This window comes from Cetorhinus maximus, chromosome 13, assembly GCF_964194155.1.
Source record: "Cetorhinus maximus chromosome 13, sCetMax3.hap1.1, whole genome shotgun sequence".
Classification (NCBI taxonomy): domain Eukaryota; kingdom Metazoa; phylum Chordata; class Chondrichthyes; order Lamniformes; family Cetorhinidae; genus Cetorhinus; species Cetorhinus maximus.
Window position 1 is genome coordinate 37,735,169 of NC_135891.1, and position 23,590 is coordinate 37,758,758.

At 45.3% G+C, this 23,590-nt stretch overlaps 1 protein-coding gene across 1 annotated transcript in view; it reads right to left on the reverse strand.

Annotated features, from left to right (window-relative positions):
- LOC144688555 (adenosine deaminase-like) overlaps positions 1–23,590 on the reverse strand; it is a 100,327-nt gene that overhangs the window by 62,576 nt on the left and 14,161 nt on the right. The window contains exon 3 of the mRNA XM_078555282.1: positions 18,863–18,985. Coding sequence (XP_078411408.1) covers positions 18,863–18,985 — 123 coding nt within the window. The remainder of the gene's footprint in view (positions 1–18,862; positions 18,986–23,590) is intronic.

Consider the following 23,590-nt stretch of genomic DNA (forward strand, 5'->3'; position numbering starts at 1 on the left):
TCAGGCAGTGGCAGGGACTTCCCAGGTTTCTGGCATTTGGAGGACTGCTGGAGGCCAGAAATCTGCTGAGTCCAAGTCAGATGAGGAGCCTCTGGACTTGGTCTTATCTCAGTTGCTGGAGCTGCAAAGGCAGGCTCTGGAACACTATGAAAAGATGTCTGCTGCACTCCTCAGATTGCAAGTCCATCCACTTTCAGTCTGAGGTGATAGGGTGGCATGCCAAGGCACCAACGTCAACACTGGTAGGATGGCAGCCGCCATGGAGACCTTGGTCCAGGATATCGGTCCTGCACTGCTGCGTGGGTTGAACTCCATCGCTGCCACCATATTTGGCTTCCAACAATGTCAATGCAAGAGGAGTGTGGGGCAGCTCGATCTCACTCCAGCTAACCCTTCTCCTGAAAGGAGTCTGCCAGGGGCTCTCGGGCACCCATGGGGAGGAGGATCAGCAGCTGCACATCCCTGGACCATCCACCCAGGTGACTCCAGGAATGCCCAGCCCATCCAAATCTCCTCCTCCTGTGACCCCAGCAGCTCCAGCTCCACAGGCCGAGGACGGTGCGACGGCCGCACAGAAGGAAGCTGAGAGCAGGCCAGGGACCTCCAGGTCTCAGCCCTGTAGACATGCCCGCCAAGGTCATCACAGACAGGGCGTAGCAGTCAGCAGACTGCCTCCACCTCCACTGTGGATGTCGGGGGAGCATCAAGACGTAGCAGCAGGGTTAGGAAGATTAAGATAATGCAGTTGAACAGCCTGGGCATGGGTGTTAGTCACTTGTACATAATGTTCACTACTGTAAATAAACTCCCAAGAATATCTTGCTGCCTATGGCTCCTTGTTCTGAACTGTAGTGTTCGTGTTACTCAGATGTGAAACCTTGATTTCTGCGCAAGATAAAGGAAGGTGTCTCAGTTCAGGGTCCCTTCCTTGTGCTTTGTGCAGCTTTCGGACCAACGTGATGGCCCGGCCTCACACTCCCTGGAAACATTACTGATGCCTGCACCTTGATGGTGCTGGTCATTGCTGCCAGAATGTAGTGGGCAGGCATCACAAAGTTCCGTTGTTCTCTCTGTGTGCCCTCAGCACCTTTAGGGTGGGGCTGGCCCCCATCTCATCAGCATCTGTGACCAGTGTCATTGTGCTCCTGAAGGGGTCCGATGCTGAAGGCTGCCAAAGGATCAGGTGCATTTAAAGTTTCACGGCTGCGTCTCCATGATATGACCCTGATCACAGAGTGCGAGCGAGCCACCCTCAGCCAGACAGGAGTCAGAAATTCACAGAGCCTATGTGAAGATCTATGGAGCATCCTCACTGCATGTCATCATCATCTTCCTGGAATCCGGCAACTGTTAGGGCCTCCGCTGCGTCTCCATGACATGACCCTGAGCACTGAGGGCATGTGCGCTGCCATCAGCCACACAGGAGTCAAATGTCTGCAGATGCAAGGTGAGAATGTCAGGACTGTCCCCACAGCATCTCGTCATCATCCTCCAAGAATATTGCGGCTATGAGGGCCTCCCTAGTGTGCCTGCCTCATCTAGTCAGTGCCATGGCCTCATCACCGGCATCCTCGCCTTCAAGGACCTCATCATTGTCAGCCCCTTCGACGTCCTCCTCATGGGAGGATACATGCAGCTCTTCCATCTCCTCCTCAGCCAGGTCCTTCCCCCGTTGCAGCGCCAGGTTGTGGAGCGTGCAGCAAGCAATGATGATGCGCAACACCCTTGGTGGACTGTATTGCAATGCTCCACTGGACCAGTCGAGGCACCGGAACCTCATTCTCAAAATGCCTATAGTTTGCTGCACCAAAGTCTGGATCACGGCATAAGCCTCGTTATACTGTCACTCTGTTGCAGTCTGAAGCCACCACATGGGTGTCATCAGCCATGTCCTCAAGCAGCCAGCCTTGCAGCCCCTCTGAACCCTGGAAGATGTCAGGGATCTGAGACCTGCTAAGGATGTAGGAGTCGTGGACACTCCCTGGGAATCATGTGCAGACCTGTAGGGTGCATTTGTGGTGGTCACACACCAACTGAACACTCAATGAGTGGAAGGCCTTGCTGTTGACATAGTTGACTGCTTCTTGCCATGGAGATCTAAGTGCCATGTAAGTGCATGCGATGGCACCCAGCACTGTGAGAAAGCTGAGATTTGTGCAAATCCCAGTGCTCTTGCTTTCTGGCTTTCCTGATCCCAGACAAAATGCACAAGGTTGTGTGCCTTTGTGAAGATGGCGTCCATGACCTCCTGGATACACTTACGCATGGAGGCTTGCGAGATCCCACAAAGTTCTCTTGTGGAGTCCTGGAAGGAGCCACTGGCGTAAAAATTGAGAGCCACAGTCACTTTCACAGCCACAAGCAGTGGATGTCCTCCATGTTCCCATGTAATCCTGCAGCAGGTAACATATGTGACCAACCAGTTCCCTAGACATGCGTGGTCTTCAGCGACACTGGTTCTCAGTCATCTGCAGGGATGACATGTGCCGTCTATCTAGACCCTGTGTCCAACAAAGCATCTACAAGTGACAACTTTGTGTGGAACTTCAGCTGCATGCGCAACAGGCCCTGCTGCCTCTTCATTTTGAGGGAGGGGTTCCTCCCTTTTCCGAGCTAGGTACTTCCACCTCTCTTCTTCTTCTTCTCTGCTCCCCCTAAGCCATATCGTTAAATCACCAAGCTCCATGATCCTGATGTTCTCTGCCTGCAGGATCAAAGTGAGAGACGTGTGGGTTAGCATAGGTGTACTAAGAACCTCCCTTGGTTAAGACTGAAGGCCCCTTCACGCATGCAGGAGAGTGCTGGCCACCACTTGGATGGTCAGTGTATAGTGCGCCCATTGGTTCTCCCAAACACCACCAACCTCCGTCCCACTCCCCTTGACCAATTGCCGGCAGCTCCAGCCACTGGACTACATGCTGTGCTCTCAGCTCATGTGCAGGCATTCTCCTAACCCACACTGCAAGGCTGCACTGTTAGCTTGGACCATGATGAATACTGGTCCAAACCTGGATAAAGACATTGCAAGGGGCTGTGAGCACCTCCTCCAGTGACTGCACCAAGGCCACTTTTTGCAAGGGGATTGTACAACTTGCCCAGTCAGCCAATTGCTCTGCTGCCCCCTAAAACACACAATTCGCAGTCTGCACCTGAGGGGTGAAAAGTTCTGGAGCATTGCTTGAGTGGGCAGAAATGATTCAGAGGCCTGACTCCATGCATGTCAATGGAGCTGCTGCTGAACAGTCTCAGCTGCGGAAGAATGCTCACTTTTGACAAGCTTTTCTAAGTGCAGAGCTGCTTCTTTCACCCACACCCTCCCCACCTCATCCCCCACCGCCCCAGCATGCGATTGTGTACTTCCTTCAGTGTGTGCTGCCTTGCCCCCCACCCCTCGGCCTCACCCGCACTGGAGCCCTTGCCCAGGCACCGCACTGAAAGCCAGCCGGTAAAAAGTGACTTACCTGTTCTGTCCTGTACTGCCCAAAAAGGTGATGGTGGCAGATTCAATCATGGCTTTCAAAAGGGAACTGGATAAGCACCTGAAGGGGAAAAAAAATTGCAGGGTTGTGGGAAAAGGGCAAGGGAGTGTGTCTTGCCAACATGGTCTCTACAGGCCAAGTGGCCTTCTTCTGTGCTGTAACCAGTCTATGATTCTATGAGTTGGGATTGCTGCACGTCAGTAGGTGTGATTTTCTGCAACAGTGACTGGCTGTCTTTAAGCTTCTGATTTGTAACAAAGTGGGACATAATAGCTCCAATGATTCAAGCTCTTGTGATGAAAGGTAGGAGGAGACGGCCAATTGCCAAGCAAGTTCTGCAATTTCAATAAAGCTGAAAATCTAGGAGCAGATAAACTGATTTATGGTGAACACGAGATTGTTAAGCTGAGTGTGCAATTTATGGAAACGTCTTAATAGGTTGTCTGCAAAGCATCTTGTGTTGTTCATTGTAAACTTGATATACCATTGCCAAATGTTCATGGTTCTTAATGCACAGGCATGGTCATGTTTCTCCATGGCACTAGGTAACTTGGTTTAATCAAAGTACTGATTGTCACACAAGTTGTGGCAAGTAATAAGGACAATATTACTGATCTTCTACTCACAAGTGTCCTAGGCACTTATTTGACACACAATCTCTCCATTCCCTCTTACAACATATATCCCTTCCATACCGTTCAAGAGAATGTTGTATAATTAGACAGGGGAGAGGTGCAGAAAGGTCACCAAACCTGTGACTCTGCAGTCCTCTTGAGAACAACCATTAACAGTTTTAGAATTGTTGACTGTAGAGAAATCCCTCATCCCTAGAGCCATTCTTGTACATCTTTATGCATATAGATTAGACAAATCAAATTGGCAAAGGAGGATGAGGTCATAGAGTGTATTCAGGATAGTTTCACAGAACAATACGTTCAAGAACCAACCAGGGAGCAAGCTGTATTATACCTGGTAATATGTAATGAGACCGGAATTAAGGAACTAATAGTAAAGGATCCTCTAGGGAAAAGTGATCTGAACATGATGGAATTTCACATTCAGTTTGAGGGTAAGAAATGTGGGTCTGAAACTAGTGTCTTAAACTTAAATAAATGCAATTACAAGGCTATGAAGACAGAGTTAGCTAAAGCAAGCTGGGAAGATAGGTTAAAAGGTAAGACAGTAGAGATGCAGTGGCAGTCATTCAAGGAGGTAATTCATAACTCTCAAGGATATATTTCACTGAGAAAGAAAAAAGTCTGTGAGAAGGATATATCATCCATGGCTAACTAAAGGAAGTTGTCAACAGAAGGTAGAGAGTCTGAAGAGAGATTTAAATAGGTTAAATGAGTGGGCAAAAATTTGGCATATGAGGTATAATGTGGGAAAATATGAATGTGTCTACTTTAGCAGGAAGATTAGAAAAGCAATATATTATATAAATGGAGAGAGATTGCAGAACTCTGTGGCACACAGAGATCTGGGCATCCTGGTACATGAATCACAAAAAGTTAATATGCAGGTACAGCAAGTGATTAGGAAGGCAAATAGAATGTTGGCATTTATTGTAAAGGAAATGGAATATAAAATTAGGGAAGTTTTACTGCAGCTGTACAGGGCCTTGGTGAGACCACATCTGGAATAGTATGCAGAGTTTTGATCTTGTTATTTAGAAGAAAAGATATCATTCTATCAGAAGCAGTTCAAAGGTTCACTCGACTCATTCCTGGGATAAAGGGCTTACCTTATGAAAATGGTCTATTCCTGCTCCTAAGTTCTATGTTCCTATGTTCCTAAGGAAGTTAAGCATGGAATCAAATTGAAAGAAAAGACTTCCAATGCTGCGAAGATTAATAGTGGGCCAGGGGATTGTAAAATTTTTAAAAACCAAAAGGATGACTTAAAAAAAATAAAGAGCAAGAAATTGGAATATAAGAGAAGACTAGCAAGAAACTTAAAACACACAGTAAAAGCTTCTACAAGTATATAAAAAGGATACGAGTAGCTAAAGTAAGCATTAATCCCTTAAAAAGATAGGATTGGGGAATTAATAATGGGAAACAAGGAAATGGCAGAGACTTTGGACAAGTTATTTTTATCTGTCTTCACATTAGAAGATATAAAAAGCATTGCAAAAGTAGTAGAAAATCAAGAGGCAAAAGGGAGGGAGGAGCTTAAAACAATCACAATAACTAGAGAAAAAACTTTAGGAAAACTAATGGGATTTAAGGCTGGCAAGTCCACTAGACCTGATGGCTTGCATCCAACAGTCTTAAAAGAACTGGTTGCAGAGATAGTGGATGCATTAGTTGTAATCTTCCAAAATTCCCTAGACAGGAAACAGTCTGTGGAAACAGGCAAGGCCACTTAGTTCACATTGTCATTCCTAAATTAAGATGGCATCTTCTGTAGTCCCTTATCTATGCAATTGTTTAAAAAGGACCATGATATGACCCTCAACAAGATGCAAACTAAAAAGCTGACCTCGAGCCGGGTGACGCATAACGCAGAGTGGTAACTACCCTGATGTTTAGAGTACCTATCCTGTATCCATTGGTCAGAATAGTTAGACAGATGATTGACACTGGGTAAGCTACCAGCCCCAAAAAAAGAGCATGTAGATTTGTGTCACACTTGTAGTAGTGGGCTGAGGTACTGCTGAGATGCTGGTGAGGGGCTGAGGTGCTGGTGAGGTGGCGGTGCTCATTGGGCAGCTGCCTTCTTCAGATAGAAAATGGATCAGAGGAGGAGGAGGAAGATCAAGAGATCGAGGGAAGAGTTTCCTAACACTTTGACTAGAGAGTGGAATGCTGTTATCGCAAGCTCTTATGGATCATATGTCTTTCTCTGTTTAATTAGTTAATGTATCATATCTAAACTGTTGCTTCTTAGTAAACAGTCTTAAAATTACATAAGAATAGGCAACTGCCAATTTAGCTATCTGTAGGCCCTAATCCAGAAATCTTTCAGGGGAATAACAGGAGATGCCACCTGACTACCTGCATCCCAGACATATAAACCCAGATAGCCACTGCATCACTTGTCAAAGCACTTATAGTTACATTTGGGAGCGTATAAAGATGCTCAAGAAGTCTTAATGTTAGTTGATGTCTTTTGATAGGCTCTGAACCTGTAGATAGGCAATATAACGATGAACCTGAATGGAGGTTCTACGAAGCGGATATGCACATTTGACCAGGCTCCATTGATACTCCTCTTCCTAGATCTGCAAAGAGAAAAATATGCCCAGAGAATGCTCAGTGCTGAATGCAAGTATGCCCACCAGTAGCTTCAACTGCATAGATAGCTACAGGTAAGAGATGTTATGTAGTTTTTAAAAACCTGCCAGAAGGGTACTTCTTTGTCCATCAAGACTAAACTATACAGTAACAGTGAAGTGTTAAGTACAAGAAAAACATGAATATGCCTTTGACAACAAGAGTCCAGTTAAAAATACCGCCCTCCTTTTTTGTAGCATCCATTTTACAACGGGCCATCGGTACCTTCACCATAGAGACTGCAATAGTTCAGGGTGGCAGCTTACTAGCAACTTCTCAAGGATGGAGATTAAGGATGGATAATAAATGTTAACTTTGCCAGTAATACCCACATCCTGTTAACGAATAAATAAGAAAAAAGACACCACTCAGACCATAAGATCATATTTTTGAAGTCTATTCATTCCCGTCCTTTACAAGCACCCAGTGAGTGCTTCCAGATTGAACTGACATGTGGACAGTTACATGGAATAGGCATCAGGCCTCCATGCAAATGCACTTTAGGCACCTCATTATTAGCCCTACAAAAAGCAGCCAATATTCGTAAAATGTTATGTGTAAGGTAGCTTCATCCTGTTGGCAATTTGCCTTTGATTCTTTAGAGCTAGGGGTAATTCTGCAATCCTGGGCTCCCACTGGGAAACCATGATCACAAGGAACATGGGTTGGAGAATCAGGGGGCAACTGTTGCCATTCCAGCACTGCCCATGTCTCTCACTGGGAACACAAGATGGCAGAATTACTATCAATTGAAGTACTTTTTCCCTTTCCATTTCCATTTTCCTCAAGAATGTACTAGTTTCACCAAATGGTCAACATTTACCTGGTCTTTAACAGCAATTGCTTTTAGTCTATTCAATCATGATGGTGATCAAAACCAAGCCCAATTTCACCCTTACTCAATGTTCATATGCAGTACTTTCAAAGCATTTGCAATATAGCATTAAGGGCCAGAGACATTGGGCGGCTTTCTCCTCCTGTAACATTTTTCTACTTTCTTGCCAAGATCAGCTAATAGCAAACCCAAGGTACAAAAGCTGGGGCCCATGTTCTGAAATGTGAAGACGGAGAATATGATGCATTGCGACCATGTACCACCAGCAGGGCTTTGCACGCAACAGATATCTCATCAGAAAACTGCACCTATTCAGCCCAAATTAAATCAAATCAAATCAATGGACAGAAAAATCACATGTATCTAGTTACATACCAGCTGAGTACAAGGCACAGGATTTTGGAAAATTTCAACCAGAGACTTTACCTCTGAGCTATTAGATAGTTATTAGCATCAAAGAGTATATTTAGCACTGAAAGGTCACATTTTGCAACATGAGTAGGAATAGGAATTACTTGGCAACAACAATTATGATCGGACTTTAATCTCTAAAGTCAATCATGGTCAGAATAAAATGGAACTGAATTAAAAATCTCAAACCAAATGCAGAACGCAAAGAGCACATTTTACATCCCTTATGAGTGTGTAGTAGAATTTGAAGGAAGTGATCTTTACTCAATACTGCTGTGAGAGCAACTCCTGTGCAAACATCTTCAACACTCAATCTTCCTGTCAGGGCTAATTATCATGAGGCAATACACAATATGGATGGAACAAACCATACCAGGAGGCTCCCAGATTTAAACTCTGGTAAGTCAGCTGAGCTTAGCTGGAATTGTGATAGACATTGTACAATTGACCTTAGTACCCTTTCAGCAGTGGGGGTGGGAGAAAAGAGAGAAAAACAACCACACACACAAAAAAAAAATCAGCTAGGGTTAATGCTCTGATTGCTATGCCGTGATTCGTACAGGAAAATGTGCAAGATTGAACTCAAGTGAGAACCTCCTACAGCTGAAAATTCTGTCAACGCCAACTTTAGACCCAGAGATGGAGAATTACCAGTTGAACTACATACTGGAAGCCAGCCAGCATCCATTCAACCATATCCTAACAATCTCAGGTGAAGGGGAAAGAAAAGTTAAGAAAAAGGTAGCCTGTTTTGGATGTTTTATGCCTGGTGCACCAATACAGCAAATAACTAAAACATTGGCCATTAATTGATGAAATGCAGCCATGCAGCATAATTAATGACACCATGAGCATGTGAGGCCATACACAGAAGCAAAGTGCCTTGTCACATGGGAAGAGGAGGAGGTGAACAGCAAATAACCTTCCCAGCAGCTGATTAAATAATGCAACAATTGTCTTGCCATCCTCTCAGCTGGATTTTTGCTGCTTATTCTGGAGAGAGGTAAACAGTAAAATGAATCTCAGAACAAAAGCATCTACTGTATGAATTCAACTTTTTGAACATATAAATGGGGGTCTCAGCTAGAAACTTATGTAAAACGTAAGTACAGAAGCAACAATATTAATAGAAGAATGTCTTCATGGTTAACACAAATAAATGACGATGTTGTTTCAATAAAGTTAGAAAAGCATACAAACATATTCCTGTGCTTTGTTATTCACGCATGTCAACACTGATTAAGAAGTCCCTTAGGTCCTTGAATGCCAGTTACTTTGCAGCTCAATTGTTGAATAATGAGGGAATGAACTAGGTGGATTCGGCTGATGTTTTGAATGCATTTAGCTGCAATTAAACAAACAAACAAACTAATTATCAGGAGCAGAAAAAAGCAAAATACTGCGGATGCTGGATATCTGAAGCAAAATCAAAAATTGCTGGAAAAACTCAGCAGGTCTGACAGCATCTGTGGAGAGAAAGACAGAGTTAGTATGACTCTTCTTCAGAACTAAAGAGAGGTAGAAATGTGGTGAAATATATACTGTTTAAGGGGGATGGGACAGGTAAAGCTGGATAGAAGGCCAGTGATAGGTGGAGGCAAAGGAGAGATTGCAAATGATGTCATAAACAAAAGGTCGAAGGAGTGTTGATGGTGATGATACTGGCTAAAGGAGGTGCTAATGGTGACATTAAGAGTAGAAAGCAGGATGAGCAAGTGACAGATGGCCCTGGTGGGGATGGGGTGGGGTGGGGGGAGGGGACATTGTGGGGAAAAAAGATCGAAATAGGCTAAAAGGTGGGGATAAAACAATCAATGGAAATAAATTTTAAAAATAATAACAGAAATAGGTGGGAAAATATATATATATATATAAAAATTTAAAAATAAATATTGAAAAAAGGGGATTAAAAAGGGGATGAGGATGGAGGAGAGAGTTCGTAGTCTGAAGTTGTTGAACTCAATGTTAAGTCCGGAAGGCTGTAAGGTGCCTAATCGGAAGATGAGGTGCTGTTCCTCCAGTTTGCGTTGAGCTTCATTGGAACATTGCAGCAGGCCAAGGACAGTCATGTGGGCATGAGAGCAGGGTGGTGTGTTGAAATGGCAAGTGACAGGGAGGTCTGGGTCATGCTTGTGGACAGACTGAAGGTATTCTGCAAAACGGTCACCCAGACTGTGTTTGGTCTCTCCAATGTAGAGGAGACCACATTGGGAGCAGCGAATACAGCAGACCAAATTGAGGGAAGTGCAAGTGAAGCGCTGCTTCACTTGAAAAGAGTGTTTGGGCCCTTGGACGGTGAGGAGGGGGTAAGTAAAGGGGCAGGTGTTGCGCCTTATGCAATTGCATGGGAAGGCACGGTGGGAGGGGGTTGAGGTGTAGGGGGTGATGGAGGAGTGAACCAGGGTGTCCCGGAGGGAACGGTCCCTACGAATGCTGACAGGGGGGTGAAGGGAAGATGTGTTTGGTGGTGGCATCATGCTGAAGTTGGCAGAAATGGCAGAGGATGATTCTTTGAAAGCGGAGGCTGGTGGGGTGAAAAGTGAGGACAAGGGGGACCCTATCATGGTTCTGGGAGGGAGAGGAAGGTGTGAGGGCGGATACGTGGGAGATGGGTCGGGCCCTGTCAACCACCGTGGGTGGGAAACCTCAGTTAAGGAAGAAGGAAGACATGTCAGAAGCATTGTTTTGTAAAGTGGCATCATTGGAACAGATGCGACGGAGGTGAAGGAACTGAGAGAATGGGACGGAGCCCTTACAGGAAGCAGGGGGTGAGGAATTGTAGTCGAGGTAGCTGTGGGGGTTGGTAGGCTTGTAATGAATATTGGTGGACAGTTTATCACCAGAAATTGAGACAGAGGAGTCAAGGAAGTGAAGGGAAGTGTCAGTGATGGACCACGTGAAAGTGATGGAGGGGTGGAAATTGGAAGCAAAATTAATACATTTTTCCAGGTCCAGATGAGAGCATGAAGTGGCACTGAAACAGTCATCGATGTTCCAGAAAAAGAGTTGTGGGAGGGGGCCTGAGTAGGACTGGAACAAGGAATGTTCCACATACCCCATAAAGAGACAGGCATAACTGGGGCCCATGCAGGTACCCATAGCCACACCTTTTATTTGGAGGAAGTGAGACGAGTTTAAGGAGAAATTGTTCAGTGAGAGAACAAAAGTTCAGCCAGACAGAGGAGAGTGGTGGTGGATGGGGATTGTTTGGGCTCTTGTTCAAGGGAGAAGCAGAGAGCCCTCAGACCATCCTGGTGGGGGACGGAGGTGTAGAGGGATTGGACGTCCATGATGAAGAGGAGGTGGTTGGGACCAGGGAACTGGAAATTGTTGATATGATGTAAGACATCAGAGGAAACGCGGATGTAGGCGGGAGTAGACTGGACAAGGGGAGAGAGAACAGAGTAATGAGACCCGTGAATCGGGAGCAAACCTGCTGTGATGCAGCCTTCACCACAGAGAGGGAGAACACAACTGAGCATCTTTGACATCTAGTTACCTCAATTATAAGGGTGTCACTCTAGTCGGCTATTTGTGCTGATCTTGAAATCCACCCACCCAAAAAGACCCTCCTCTCGCCTCAATGGATCTCAGTGACTGTAACTGCATGGTCAAGGTCAGGTTGGAAAAATGGTGCGAATCATCTTTCAAACTCATTCCAACACCTTTTACCCCCCCACTGCCACCCAGCAACTTCCCCGCCATGATCCTGGACCCACCCTATGCCACCATTCCTCTCCTTCTGTCACTCTCTGTCACTCTTGAACTCCACCCATTACTCTGGACTATATCACGATCCACCTCTAAATGTCTTTCCTCCCCTCAGAGCTGACACCCGTTACAGTCCCCATACCCACCCTGATCCTACCCCCTCCCGTTATCTGAGCCACCTGTCTTGTCCCCCTCCACGATCCACCCGATGAGAGCTTCACCTACCAGACTCTCACCCTGGACCTGCCACCCTCTCGCATTCCACTCCCCCTCTGACTGTTCTCTCCCATCGCCAGTACCCTGAGTTCTCCTCCCAGGAACCCAACGTCAACATCACTGACCCCACCCTCTAAGACATTCCTTCCCTGCTCTTCCGCCCGGATCAATTCCCCCCTTCCCCACAGACCATTCTCTCCACTCCCACTTCCCCGGACATTTCCAACCCACTCCTCCTGTAAGCCTGTCTCCACCTATCCAGCCTTTAGTCCACCCTTTCATCCTAACCCCCACACCCCCTTCCAGCCTTCACCTGCCTCCCTTGTCCAGCCTTGGCATGGCATGCAAGTGAATTTATGAAAGGTGCCCAGGAAGGAAGAAGTAACATCTACATAGCTCCAAGTCATGGAAGAGGTAAAGCTCGCCAGCTGCACACCACTTATATATAGTCATAAAACAGTCATTCTAATTATCCACTGGCGGGAACTTAATTTGGCGGGGAAATGCAATTCCAGCAAGTTGGCCTTTTAAGGAGCACACGAGATGCAAACGAATGCAAATGTGGTTCCCAACAGATCAACAGGAAACTTGGCCCACCTTTAATTCACCAAAGTTGAGGGAGCAAAATTTCAAATTCATTTTCTATGGGCAGGAAACTGATTGTTACAATCACGCCAAATTTAGCACCCAGCTGGTCACGATACCCATCACTGGCAGGAGCAGACAGCTCTGCCCAAAGTCCCCAGAGCACCAACGTGGGCCTTTTAAACAGCCCACGTCGACACCCGTGTGGGTGAATGAAATCCCAGTTGTTCAGGGCACTTTCTCCCAGGTTTCTCCCGGGCATTTTCCCGACTTGAGAGCAAAAATTCAGTCTTTTGGTGTTTGTGAAACCTGGCTATTTGCATAAAAGCAAAATACTGCGGATGCTGGAAATCTGAAACAAAAACAGAAAATGCTGGAAAAACTCAGCAGGTCTAACAGCATCTGTGACGAGAAAAACAGAGTTAATGTATCGAGTCCGTATGACTCTTCTTCAGACCTCTGGAGTCATACAGAGTCATACGGACTCGAAACATTAACTCTGTTTTTCTCTCCACAGATCCTGTTAGACCTGCTGATTATTTGCATATTGGCTGCTTTTGGAAATGCTAAAGACATGAAAAAACAACGCATTTGTATAACATCTATCACTGGCTGTCTCCCCATTGACCTTTTCTTTTTAGTCACCATTTATGTACTAATGAATGCAGCATAAAACTTGTTAGCAAAACGAAATGTACCGTAACAGGCAGCATTCTGTTGAACCATTATACAGTCTAATGATTAAGCTTTGTACGCTCTGGTGTTGGGTTAGAAAAAGGTAATGAAAAAGAAAAAATACAGTGAGCTTCCAATTAATAAAGTGCAAGTACATTAACAGAATCCATATACTGTGAATTATACAGGCCTCTTCATCTGCTTGGATGCAAATTTCAATTGCAGACTGCATAACAGCTGGTTAAATGATAATTACAAGGCAGTAACTCAAATGAAGCAATTCAAAAACCAATAGCGAGATTGGACATTATACCTTCATAGCATGGCATAACCAGCTTTAATTTTATTGTCTCAAACATTATTTGTTATATTATGTACCAATATGGCAGGCATACCCATAAAGACAGTGTGAAGTCAGAGAGAGGATAAAACAGTGAACATTCATTGAAAGTTCCATGGCCTTGCGTCCAGTTCAATAGCTTTTTCTCCTCAACCTTTTTTGCAGCTTTAAACATAGTCAGCCACCCCATTCTCTTCCTCCCCATCTCTGGAGCTATCACAGTTCCAGTTCTACCTATTCAAACATAGGCAGCATATCTTTGCACAGGCTTCTCCTCCCAAGTCCACACATTAACTTGTGCGATGCTCCAAGATCTCATCCTAACATCCCTCTTGTTATTCACCTAGGTGCTGCCACCCGCCTCTCTCCATGACTTCGGCTCTGCTGCCCAATATCAAGTCATTGACAAGCATAAGTTTCTTGTTTAGACCAGCAAAATAGAAGCAATCCTTTCCGACCCTTGTTAGGCAATTTGTACCCGAAGCCACAAGGGGAACCCACCACCAGTAGACCTTGACTGAAGCTTCACGTTTCTCACATGGTGTATTGCCATGCTTGTGCACTGTTTTGCTGGATCATTAGCTGCCTAAATACTGACTGCATTCCAACCATTGAAACTCTATCTCGTCCAGGCTTGACTTCTCTTTCTTCTACCCAACATAAACTCAATCTCAAGCAGAACCCCATCATCCACTTCATAACCTGGGCAAAACCTCATTCACTTCACTGGCAAAAGTTCAATCTTCTGATACACCTCATCCTCACCAACCTGCCTGCCGCAGATGCATCTGCCCATGACAGTAGCAATATGAGTTACCACTGCACAGTCCTTGTGGAGGCGATGCCCTGTCTTCACATTGAGGATTCCCTCCATCATGTTATGTGGCACTACCACCTGTACTAAATGGGATAGATATTGAACAGATCTAGCAACTCAAGACTGAGCTGTGGGCCACCAGCAGCATCAAAATTGTACTCAAACACAACTTGTATCCTCATGGCCTGGCATTTCTCCCACTCTACCATTACCACCAAGCCAGGGGATCAACCCTGGTTCAATGAAGAGTGCAGGAGAGCATGCCAGAAGCAGCATCCGACATATCTAAAAATGAGGTGTCAACTTGGTGAAGCTACAACACAGGACTACTTGTGTGCCAAACAGCATGAGCAGCAAGTGAAACACAGAGCTAAGCGATTCCACAACCAACAGATCAGATCTAAGCTCTGCAGTCCTGCCACATCCAGTTATGAATAGTGGTGGACAATGAAACAACTAACTGAAGGAGGAGGCTCTACAAATATCCCCATCCTCAATGATGGAGGAGCCCAGCACTCAGCGCAAAAGATAAGGCTGAAGCATTTGCAAGAATTTTCAACCAGAAGTGCTGACTGGATGATCCATCCCGGCTTCCTCTGGAGGTCCCCAGCATCACAGATGCCAGTCTTCAGCCAATTCGATTCATTCCACGTGGTATCAAGAAATGGCTGAATGTGTTGGATACTACAAAGACTATGGGCCCTGACAATATTCTGGCAATAGTACTGAAGACTTGTGCTTCAGGGCTTGCCAAACCTAGCCAAACTGTTCCAATACAGCTACAACACTGGCATCCATCCAGCAATGTGCAAAATTGCCCAGGTATGTCCTGTACACAAAAAGCAGGACAAATCCAACCCAGCCAATTACTGCCCCAACAGTCTAGACTCGATCATCAGTAAAGTAATGGAAGGGGTCATCAACAGTGCTATCAGAAGTACTTGCTTAGCAATAACCTGCTCACTGATGCCCAGTTTGGATTACGCCAGGGCTATTCAGCTCCTGACCTCATTACAGTTGGCTCAAACATGGACAAAAGAGCTGAACTCCAGAGGTGAGATAAGAATAACTGCCCTTGACATCAAGGCAGCATTTCACCAAGTGCAGAATCAAGGAGTCCTAGCAAAACTGGATTCAATGAGGATAGAGGGAAAACCCTCCACTGGTTGGAGTCATACCTAGCACAAAGGAAGATGGTTGTGGTTGTCGGAGGCCAATCAACTCAGTTCCAGGACATCACTGCAGGGGTTCCTCAGGGTAGTGTCCTAGGCCCAAATATCTTCAGCTGCTTCATCAATGACCTACCCTCCATTATAAGGTCAGAAGTGGGGATGTTCGCTGATGATTGCACAATGTTCAGCACCATTTGCGACTCCTCAGTTACTGAAGCAGTCCATGTCCAAACATAGCAAAACCTGGACAATATCCAGGCTAGGGCTGACAAGTGGCAAGGAACATCCATGCCACATAAGTGCCGGGCAATGACCATCTCCAACAAGAGAGAATCTAACCATTGCCCCTTGACACTCAATGGCATTACCATCACTGAATCTCCCACTATCAACATCCTGGGGGTTACCATTGACCAGAAACTGAACTGGGCTAGCCATATAAATACTGTGGCTACAAGAACAGGTCAGAAGCTCAGAATCTTGCAGCAAGTAACTCACCTCCTGGCTCACCAAAGCCTGTCTATCATCTACAAGGCACAAGTCAAGAGTGTGATGGAATACTCTCCACTTACCTGGATGAGTGCAGCTCCAACAACCCTTGAGAAACTTGACCCCATCCAGGATAAAGGAGCCGCTTGACTGGCACCCCAAACACTAGCATTCACTCCCTCTGCCATCAACGCACAGTGGCAGCAGTGTATTATTATTTATTCATTCATGGGATGTGGGCATTGCTGGCTAGGTCAGCATTTATTGCCCATACATAATTGCCATTGAGAAGGTGGTGGTAAGCTGCCTTCTTGAACCGCTGCGGTCAATGTGGTGTAGGTACACCCACAGTGCTGTTAGGGAGCCATTCCAAGATTTTTGACCCAGCAACTGTAAAGAAACAGCAATATATTTTCAAGTCAGGTGGTGTTTTGCTTGGAGGGGAACTTCCAGGTGGTGGTATTCCCATACATCTGCTGCCTTTGTCCTTCTAGATGGTAGTAGTTGTGGGTTTGGAAGGTGAGTTGCTGCTGTGCATTTTGTATATGGTACACACTGCTGCCACCGTTTGTCGGTGGCGGAGGGAGTGAATGTTTGTGGAAGGAGTGCCAATCAAGCAAGCTGCTTTCTCCTGCTTGGTGTCAAGCTTCTTGAGTGTTATTGGAACTGCCCTCATCCAAACAAGTTGAAAGTATTCCATCACACTCCTGACTCGAGCCTTGCAGATGGTGGACATTCTTTGGGGAGTCAGCAAGCGAGTTACTCACTGCAGTATTCCTAGCCTCTGACCTGCTTTTGTAGCCACAGTATAGCTGGCCCAGTACAGTTTCTGGTCGACAGTAATACCCAGGATGTTGATCGAGGGGGATTCAGCGATGGTAATGCTTTTGAATGTCAAGGGGAGATGGCTAGACTCTCTCTTGTTGGGTGTGGTCATTGCCTGGCACTTATGTGGCACAAATGTGACTTGCCACTTATCAACCCAAGGTCTTGCTGCATATGGATACGGACTGCTTCCGTATCTGAGTCATCTGAAATGGTGCTGGACATTATGCAATCATCAGTGGACATCCCACTTCTAACCTTATGATTGATTTAACAGCTGAAGATGGTTGGGCCAAGGACACTACCATTAAGGAACTCCTGCAGCAATGTCCTGGGACTGAGGTGATTGACCTCCAACAATCACAACCTCCAACAATCACAACCATTTTCCTTTACGTTCAGTATGACCCCAACCCATGGAGTGTTCCCCTACCACCCGGTTACCATTGACTCCAGTTTTGCTAGGTGCTTGGTGCCACATTCAGTCAAATGCAATGTTGATGTCAAGGGCAGTCACTCTCACCCCACCTCTAGAGTTCAGCTCTTTTGTTCATGTTTGAACCAAGGCTGTAATGAGGTCAGGAGCGGAGTGGCCCTGGCAGAACACAAACTGAGCATCAGTGAGCAGGTTATTGCTGAGTAAGTGCCGGTTGATAGCACTGTTGACGAACCTTTCCATCACTTGGCCAATAATCAAGAGTAGACTGTTGGGCCAGTAATGGGGCTGGGTTGGATTTATTCTGCTTTTTGTGGACAGGACATGCCTGGGCAATTTTCCATACCACCGGATAGATGCCAGTCTTGTAGCTGTACTGGAACAGCTTGGCCAGGAGTGCGGCCAGTTCTGGGGCACAAGTTTTCAGTACTGTTGCAATAATATTGTTAGGGACCTTAGCCTTTGCAGTATCCAGTGCCTTCAGCCATTTCTTAATATCACATGGAGTGAATTGAATTGGCTGAAGAGTGTCATCTGTGATGCTGGGGGCCTCCGGAGGAGGCAGAGATGGATCATGCACACAGATTTCTGGCTGAAGATGGTTGCAAATGCTGCAGCCGTGTCTCTTGCAATTCCAGCTTAATGTCTATCTTTTGCTCTATTTTCAACAATGAACCTTTGTTCATCTCATCTGTGCCCTGGAACCCTCTTTCCAAAGCCTTCCACATTGTCACCTCTCTCCCAATTTTCAAATACCTATCTCTACAACCAATATTTTATCACCTCCTTAACCCTCCTTTCAAATTCAAGCACAGTTTACTCAACCAGACATACAGCTAAAATTGCAACACAATTTACCTACTACCTTCTCATGAATTGGGATTTGAATCTGCTCCTGAGTAGGTGAGAAGGATCCCAGCTGGAAAGCAGTGTGGCTTTCCAGTAAATTTTGCAGATCAGGCTTCAATACCATCATTGGTGTCCCAATGCAATTTTAACCAAAGACCTTCACAGGGAAACCAACTTGGCTTTCACACCAGGCCAACCTGGTGGCAGGAGAGGTCAGGGCATGAAGAGGCCCAGAAAAGATGCATACTTCTTTTAAATTTTCTTGTGACAAAGAAATCTTGCTCCTCATGCCCAGTCCTCCGACACCCTTCCCTTGCCGTGATGTTCTCCTGACCCCTAACTACTTAGTGAAGAGCAAGGAGCTGTTCTTATGTGACTGAAGGCAGCCTGCTGTTACCCCACTTCCACCTGCCAGGTTCGAACAGGAGGCTTATAGGGTCTAAACACGAGGCCTGTAGGTTAAAATATCACAGGCTCATTGAGAAGAACTGGACTGTTTGCCAGCCTGGAGATAAAAACGGAGCTTTAGTCTTCAGTTTCCTCTGTTAAAAGCACTTGTGATGTTTTGCGGTGTTAATGGTAATATGGAACTGAAAGCTATAGTTGCAGTATTCTTTGCTAAATAATGTAACACATTACTCAGATCAAATCCAATATTTGCCTCATAGATTTGGATAGTCAAAGTAAAAGCAAAGCTTGGTTTCAAAAGAAGAACTGAAACAGTAAAATGTCAACTTTACTTACGCAATAGCTGGCATGTAGTAGTTAAACAGTTCAAGAAACTGAGTCAGATTACGGGGTTCTTCATATCCAATGTAGCTCATAAGCCCTTCCACAGAGTCAGCTGGTAATCTGATACCTCGTTTTCTAAAAATTGGGAAAAATATTCAATTTAGATAAATTCCCCAAGTGATCACAGATAGTTCCATTATGGTCATAATCATTAAGAATGGTATATATCAATGTGAAGCATATTATTTGATGCAGATTATCAAGAAAAAAAATTACATATGGGCTTCAACTGATAAACCAGTTATACAATATTTCTAAATATGGGAATTTCCAGGGGGCTTCTCCTCTCTAGTGAAATTTCTCTTTACAAAAAGAGAAAATTCAGCGTCAAGAGGTTTGTTTTCTTGGATAGATGGGTGGGAGGGAGAGAAAAGAAAAGTGAAGAGCAGTAAGAGGCGTATGGTCAGAGAGGGGAGACTCAGAGTGAGACAGAGACCAAGTGAGTATATTTGGGAATTTGGTTCAAAGTGGGAATTTGGTGCTTAGAGGGAAAGAGGTGCTTTAGGTAAGGTTTACTGCACGAAGTAAAGTGCAATGAGTGGGGAGTTCAGTAAAGCAAGGAGAGGAGGTGCTTTTTCTCTTCTATTCTTTTTCAGCCTCCAGTATTTGATTTCCACTTTGGTGCCGCAGAAGGAGGAGGTAAACCAGTAACTGGTATTATTGGTTTTATCAGTACTGTAAGTACTGTATTTTTCTTGTCAGTATTGTACAGTTTACTGGCAGTTCCAAAACCTATTGGGAGGTGTAAACTTTATCAATTATAATTAATTAATTAGCAATGAATTAACACATATTGATGATAGGGCAGGTGATATGCTGCCAAAGCAGGATGTGGGAGCTTCTGGATGCCAGTGTGATCCAAGGCAAACACATCTGCATTAAGTGTTTGTGGCTGCAGAAACTTCGGCTCTGAGCTATTGAGCTGGAGGTTGAACTGCAGGCACTGCGGCATATCAGGGAGGGAGGAGGTTACCTGGACACTTCATTCCAGGAGACGGTCACATCACGTAGGATGGAGTCTTCTGATTTGGTCAGTGGTCAGGGACAGGAGGGTGTGACTGCAAGTGAGGCAGGTAAGGGGGCCCAGAGGGCAGGAGGTTCAGCCCTTGCAATTGTCCAGCAGGTTTGAGGTTTTCTCAGCTTGTTTGCATGAGTGGGGGCTTCAGGGTGGATGAACTAACTGGCCAGGGCACCATGATCCAGGAAGCCATTCGAGCGGGGGAGTTACAAGGAATGTAGTGGTAGTAGGGGACAATGTAGTCAGAGGGATTGACACTGTTCTCTGCAGCAAAGAGCATGAGTCCAGACAGCTGTGTTGCCTGCCCGGTGCCAGAGTTCAAGACATCTGCTCGGGGTTGGAGAGGAACTTGCAGTGGGAGGGGGAGGATCCAGTTGTCGTGGTCCATGTTGGTACCAATGACATAGGCAGGACAAAAGAGGAAGTTCTGCAAAGTCAGTATGAGGAGCTTGGCACCTAAGAAGCAGAGCCTCAAGAAGAGAGGAAGGGATAAACCAGGGAACTACAGGCCAGTCAGTCTAACCTCAGTGATGGGGAAACTATTGAAAACAATTCTGAGGGACAGAATTAATCTACACTTGGAGAGGCAGGGATTAATCAAGGACAGTCAGCATGGTTTTGTTAAGGGGAGGTCATGTCTGACCAATTTGATTGAGTTTTTCGAAGAAGTGACCAGGTGTGTAGAGGAGGGCAATGCATTTGATGTAGTCTACTTGGACTTCAGCAAGGCTTTTGATAAGGTCCTGCATGGGAGACTGATAACGAGGGTAAGAGCCCATGGGATCTAAGGCAATTTTGCAAATTGGATCCAGAATTGGCTCAGTGGCAGGGAGCAGAGGGCGATGGTCAAGGGTTGTTTTTGTGACTGGATGCCTGTGTCCAGTGGGGTTCCACAGGGGTCGGTGTTGGGTCCCTTGCTGTTTGTGGTATATATAAACGATTTAGACTTGAATGTAGGAAGGTTGATCAGTAAGTTCGCGTTTGACATGAAAATTGGTGAGGTGGTAAATAGTGAGGAGGATAGCCTTAGATTACAGGAGGATATAGATGGGCTGGTCAGATGGGCTGATCAGTGGCAAATGGAATTTAATCTGGATAAGTGTGAGGTGATGCACTTAGGCAGGACAAACAAGACACGGGAACACACGATGAATGGTAGGACCCCGGGAAGTACCGAGGATCAGAGGGACCTTGGTGTGCATGTCCACCGGTCCCTTAGGGTAGTGGGACAGGTAGATAAGGTGGTTAAGAAGACATATGGGATACTTGCCTTTATTAGCCGAGGCATAGAATATAAGAGCAGGGAGATTATGCTGGAACTGTATAAAACGCTGGTTAGGCCACAGCTAGAGAATTGCATGCAGTTCTGAAATCTGCATTATAGAAGGTGTGATTGCACTAGAGAGAGTGCAGAGGAGATTTACCAGGATGTTGCCTGGGCTGGAGAGTTTTAGTTATGAGGAGTGATTGGACAGACTGGGGTTATTTTCCCTGGAGCAGAGGGGATTGAGGGGGGACATGATTGAGGTGTATAAAATTATAAGGGGCATGGATAGGGTAGACAGGAAGGAACTTTTCCCCTTGGTGGAGGGTTCAATACCAGGGGGTATAGATTTAAAGTAAGGGGCAGGAGGTTTAGAGGGGATGTGAGGAAGAATTTTTTCACCCAGAGGGTGGTGGGAATCTGGAACTCACTGCCTGAAAGGGTGGTAGAGGCAGAAACCCTCATAACATTTAAGAAGTATTTGGATGTGCACTTGCGATGCCATGGCATACAAGGCTATGGGCCTGGTGCTGGAAAATAGGATTAGAATAGTTAGGTACTTTTTTGACCGGCGCAGACTCGATGGGCTGAAGGGCCTTTTTCTGTACTGTAGACCTCTATAACTATGACTCTATGACAAAGGTCATGATCTCTGGATTATTACCTGAGCCATGTGCAAATTTGCATAGGACAAATCAAACTAGGGAGATCAATGTGTGGCTCAAAGACAGGTGTGGGAGAAGTAGGTTCCAGTTCATGGGGAACTGGCTCCAATACTGGGGAAAGTGGGATCTGTACCATTTGGACGGTCTATACCTAATTGTGCTGAGGCCAGTGTTCTTGCGAGCTGCAAAACTGGGGAAGTAGAGAGGGGTTTAAACTAAGTAGTGGGGCAAGGGTACAAATTTGGGAAGATGAGGTAAATCAAAGAGTAGAGACAAATCAAAAGAGAAAGGTATTATTACAGGAAATGAAAAACAGACCATTATAGGGAAGGGATAGAGGGTACAAATCTAATAATAAGTCAACAGATGAGACTGGCTCTATTCTTTATTGATGGTATTAGCAAAATATAGAGAGATCACCTAAGTTCAAGAAACCATGATGTGGAAACTGTTTGGCTAGAGGTGAGAAGTAGTAAAGGTAAGAAGTCACTTGTGGGAGTCGCATACAGGCCCCCTAATAGTAACCACATGGTAGAATGGAGCATAAAGGAAGAAATAAAGGGAGCTTGTCAGAAAGGCACGATGATAATTGTGGGAGATTTTAATCTACATATAGTTGGGCAAGGTAGCCTAGATAAGTAGTTATTTAGAATGTTTCCAGGATAGTTTCTTAGAACAGCGTGTTCTGGAGCCAACCAGAGAGCAGATTATACTAGACCTGGTATTGCACAACGAGATGGGATTAATTAATGATCTCATATTGAAGGCACCCCTAGGTAACAGCGACCGCAATATGCTTGAATCTTACATTCAGTTTAAGGGAGAGGGGAGCGGGTCTGTTTTTAAACTATGTTTAGACTATGGCCGGGAATTTCCGGCCCCGTCGCGGGTGGGACCCGCCGCGGGTGGGACAGTGCCCCAGCCAGAAGCCCATTGACTTGCAGCAGGACCGGAAGATCCCGGCGGCAGGTAGTTGCGGAAAATCCCGCCCAACGTTTTTAAACTTAAATAAGGGTAATTATGAGGGCATGAAAGCAGAGCTGGCTAAAATGAATTGGCAAATTATGTTAAGGGATATAGGTCAATAGAGATGCAGTGGCAGACATTTAAGGGGGATATTTCAGAATACACAAAATAGATACATTCCACCGAGTAAGAAAAAGTCCAAGGGATGGACACACCGTCCGTGGCTAACTAGAAAGGTTAAAGATAACATCAAACTTAAAGAAAAAGTATATAATTGTGCAAAGACAGGTGGAAGGCCAGAAGATTGGACAGAATATAAGGGACAGCAAAGGATGACTAAAAGATTAATAAGGAGGGAAAAATTAAAGTATGAGAGAAAGCTAGCCAGAAATATAAAAAGATAGTAAAAGTTTCTATAAATATTTCAAAAAGAAACGAGTTAACAAAGTGAGCTTTGGTCCTATAGAAAGTGAGTCTGGAGAATTGATAATGGAAAACAAAGAAATGGCAAATTAATTGCACAGGTATTTTGCATCAGTCTTCACTATAGAGGATACAAGTAACATCCCAGAAACAGCTATGAATCAGGAAAAGGAAGGGAGGAAGTCAGGAAAATTACAATCACCAGAGAAGTGGACTTGAGTAAATTATCAGAGCTGTGGGCTGACAAGTGCCCGGGTCCTGATGGACTTTGTCCCCGGGTCTTAAAAGAAGTGGCTAGTGAGATAGTTGATGCGTTGGTTTTAATTTTCCAAAACTCCCTAGAT